Source organism: Brachyistius frenatus, unplaced genomic scaffold, assembly GCF_029030835.1.
Source record: "Brachyistius frenatus isolate BFR_SWC_R1_liver_20210118 unplaced genomic scaffold, ASM2903083v1 Contig_533, whole genome shotgun sequence".
In the NCBI taxonomy this organism is placed as follows: domain Eukaryota; kingdom Metazoa; phylum Chordata; class Actinopteri; family Embiotocidae; genus Brachyistius; species Brachyistius frenatus.
The window spans coordinates 57,501-60,000 of record NW_027211132.1 but is presented as its reverse complement, the minus strand read 5'-3'; the positions used below and the strand labels follow the sequence as shown (position 1 = coordinate 60,000).

Sequence of the window (2,500 nt, the reverse complement as noted above, 5' to 3'; positions counted from 1 at the left end):
AGTACTCTAAATTACCTCGATGTCACCTAGCAACCACCCAGCAACAACCATAAACAGCCTAGCAACTGCTTAGCAACCACCCAGCAACCACCCTGAACATGCTAGCACGTATGCAGAAAGGAGTTGAAGGTAAAAGTTAAGCCCCGCCCTCAACAGGGTCATACATGTGTTTCTGTGGGCCGCACACCTGAGTGAAGGACTTCAACACCGGCACCATGTGGTCCTTCTTCATGGTGTTGCTGCTGTCGGTGTAGAACAGACGTCCTGCGTCCATCCGTCTGGAAGGTAGAATAAAGACACAACGACATCACAGCAGAGGACTCAACTCTGTCTTTATGCTAAACTAACCCCGTTCCGTTCCTTACCCAGCATGCAGTGGGCTGGAGCAGGGCTGCGTGATGACGTAGGTGAGGTCGGTGTCGGGATGCTCTCTGTCTGTGAAGTGGAGGTGATTCTGGGTGATGTAGACCACCTCCGTCTCTTTCACCGTCAGAGAGCGGACGGAGCTGGACGCCTCCACCGGCAGCTGGTCCTTCACCGGGAACACGTGGACCACCACCGTCTGCAGGAGGACAGAGGACATGGGACAGAGGTCAGAGGACGGAGGTTAGAGGACGGGGGACGGAGGTTGGAGGACAGGGGTCGGAGGACGGAGGTCAGAGGATGGGGGATGGGGGACAGAGGTCGGAGGACAGAGGACGGAGGTCGGAGGATGAGGGACAGAGGTCGGAGGACGGAGGTCAGAGGACAGAAGTCAGAGGACATGGGACAGAGTCTCTACGGGCCGACAGAGGACAACTCGCGTAGGTCTGGGAGAGGTTTGGCGGCTGGTGGCTGTCCGACAGCGTGATGTCCCAGGAGTCCTCGAACGTCTCGTCCCCGGCGTGCTGGTAGTAGATCTCACCCTGGATCAGCTCTCTCTGCAGGAAACTGTCCACCGGCACACCTGGGTGAAGCGGAGGGACGTTTGAGGACCAATCAGAATCTCCGATTGAGTTTTAACCAATCGACGGACGCCCCTCCCTCACCTGTGTCCTGGGCGGAGCTCTTCCTGATCAGCTGACCGGCCCGGGGGGCGGAGACCATCCGGTAGAGGATGTCGTCGTCGCTGGAGTCCAGGTCGGAGGCCAGCAGCACGTACTCCTCGATCTGCACGGCGCCGCCCTCCGTCACCTCCACCACCACGTTGTTGATGAGGAAGGGCGGCGAGTCGTCCTTCGGCAGGATGTTGATGGGGAACTTGTGGCGGACGCTGTGGCGCCCGTCGCTGATGCGGAAGACGACGTGGTCGCGGGTGGAGTCGCTGTCGGAGTGATGGTAGACGACCACGCCCTCCCTCAGGTCACGCACACTGAACATGAACGCCTTCCCGCCTGCACACAAACAAACATGGTCGCCCGACTTCACCTCAGACCTTAAGTGTGACGGCTGACAGGTGTCAATCAACCACAGCAGGTGTATTCAGATGTACTCATCCGACCAGAACCAGAACCTCAAAACACCAACTGATGACGCATTATTATCATCAGCATGTTTCCCGTGTTCTGATTGGACCGTGTTCTGATCGGACCGTGTTCTGATTGATCCGTGTTCTGATCGGACCGTGTTCTGATCGGACCGTGTTCTGATTTGATCCGTGTTCTGATCGGACCGTGTTCTGATTGGATCCATGTTCTGATCGGACCGTGTTCTGATCGGACCGTGTTCTGATTTGATCCGTGTTCTGATTGGATCCGTGTTCTGATTGATCCGTGTTCTGATCGGACCGTGTTCTGATTTGATCCGTGTTCTGATTGGATCCGTGTTCTGATTTGATCCGTGTTCTGATTGGACCGTGTTCTGATTGGACCGTGTTCTGATTTGATCCGTGTTCTGATTGGACCGTGTTCTGATTTGATCCGTGTTCTGATCGGATCCGTGTTCTGATTGGACCGTGTTCTGATTTGATCCGTGTTCTGATTGGATCCGTGTTCTGATTTGATCCGTGTTCTGATGTGATCCGTGTTCTGATTGGACCGTGTTCTGATTGGACCGTGTTCTGATCGGATCCGTGTTCTGATTTGATCCGTGTTCTGATTTGATCCGTGTTCTGATTGGACCGTGTTCTGATTTGATCCGTGTTCTGATCGGATCCGTGTTCTGATTGGACCGTGTTCTGATTTGATCCGTGTTCTGATTGGATCCGTGTTCTGATTTGATCCGTGTTCTGATTTGATCCGTGTTCTGATTGGACCGTGTTCTGATTGGACCGTGTTCTGATCGGATCCGTGTTCTGATTTGATCCGTGTTCTGATTTGATCCGTGTTCTGATTGGACCGTGTTCTGATTTGATCCGTGTTCTGATCGGATCCGTGTTCTGATTGGACCGTGTTCTGATTTGATCCGTGTTCTGATTGGATCCGTGTTCTGATTTGATCCGTGTTCTGATGTGATCCGTGTTCTGATTGGACCGTGTTCTGATTTGATCCGTGTTCTGATTGGACCGTGTTCTGATCGGACC

At 53.9% G+C, this 2,500-nt stretch overlaps 1 protein-coding gene across 2 annotated transcripts in view; it reads right to left on the bottom strand.

Annotated features, from left to right (window-relative positions):
- Nucleotides 1-2,500, bottom strand: part of frem1b (Fras1 related extracellular matrix 1b) — a 36,061-nt gene that overhangs the window by 19,962 nt on the left and 13,599 nt on the right. For both annotated transcript variants that reach the window (XM_069688145.1, XM_069688146.1), the window contains exons 9-12: nucleotides 1,029-1,373; nucleotides 804-946; nucleotides 366-562; nucleotides 188-278 (exon numbers count right to left, since the gene is read on the bottom strand). In XM_069688145.1, coding sequence (XP_069544246.1) covers nucleotides 188-278; nucleotides 366-562; nucleotides 804-946; nucleotides 1,029-1,373 — 776 coding nt within the window. The remainder of the gene's footprint in view (nucleotides 1-187; nucleotides 279-365; nucleotides 563-803; nucleotides 947-1,028; nucleotides 1,374-2,500) is intronic.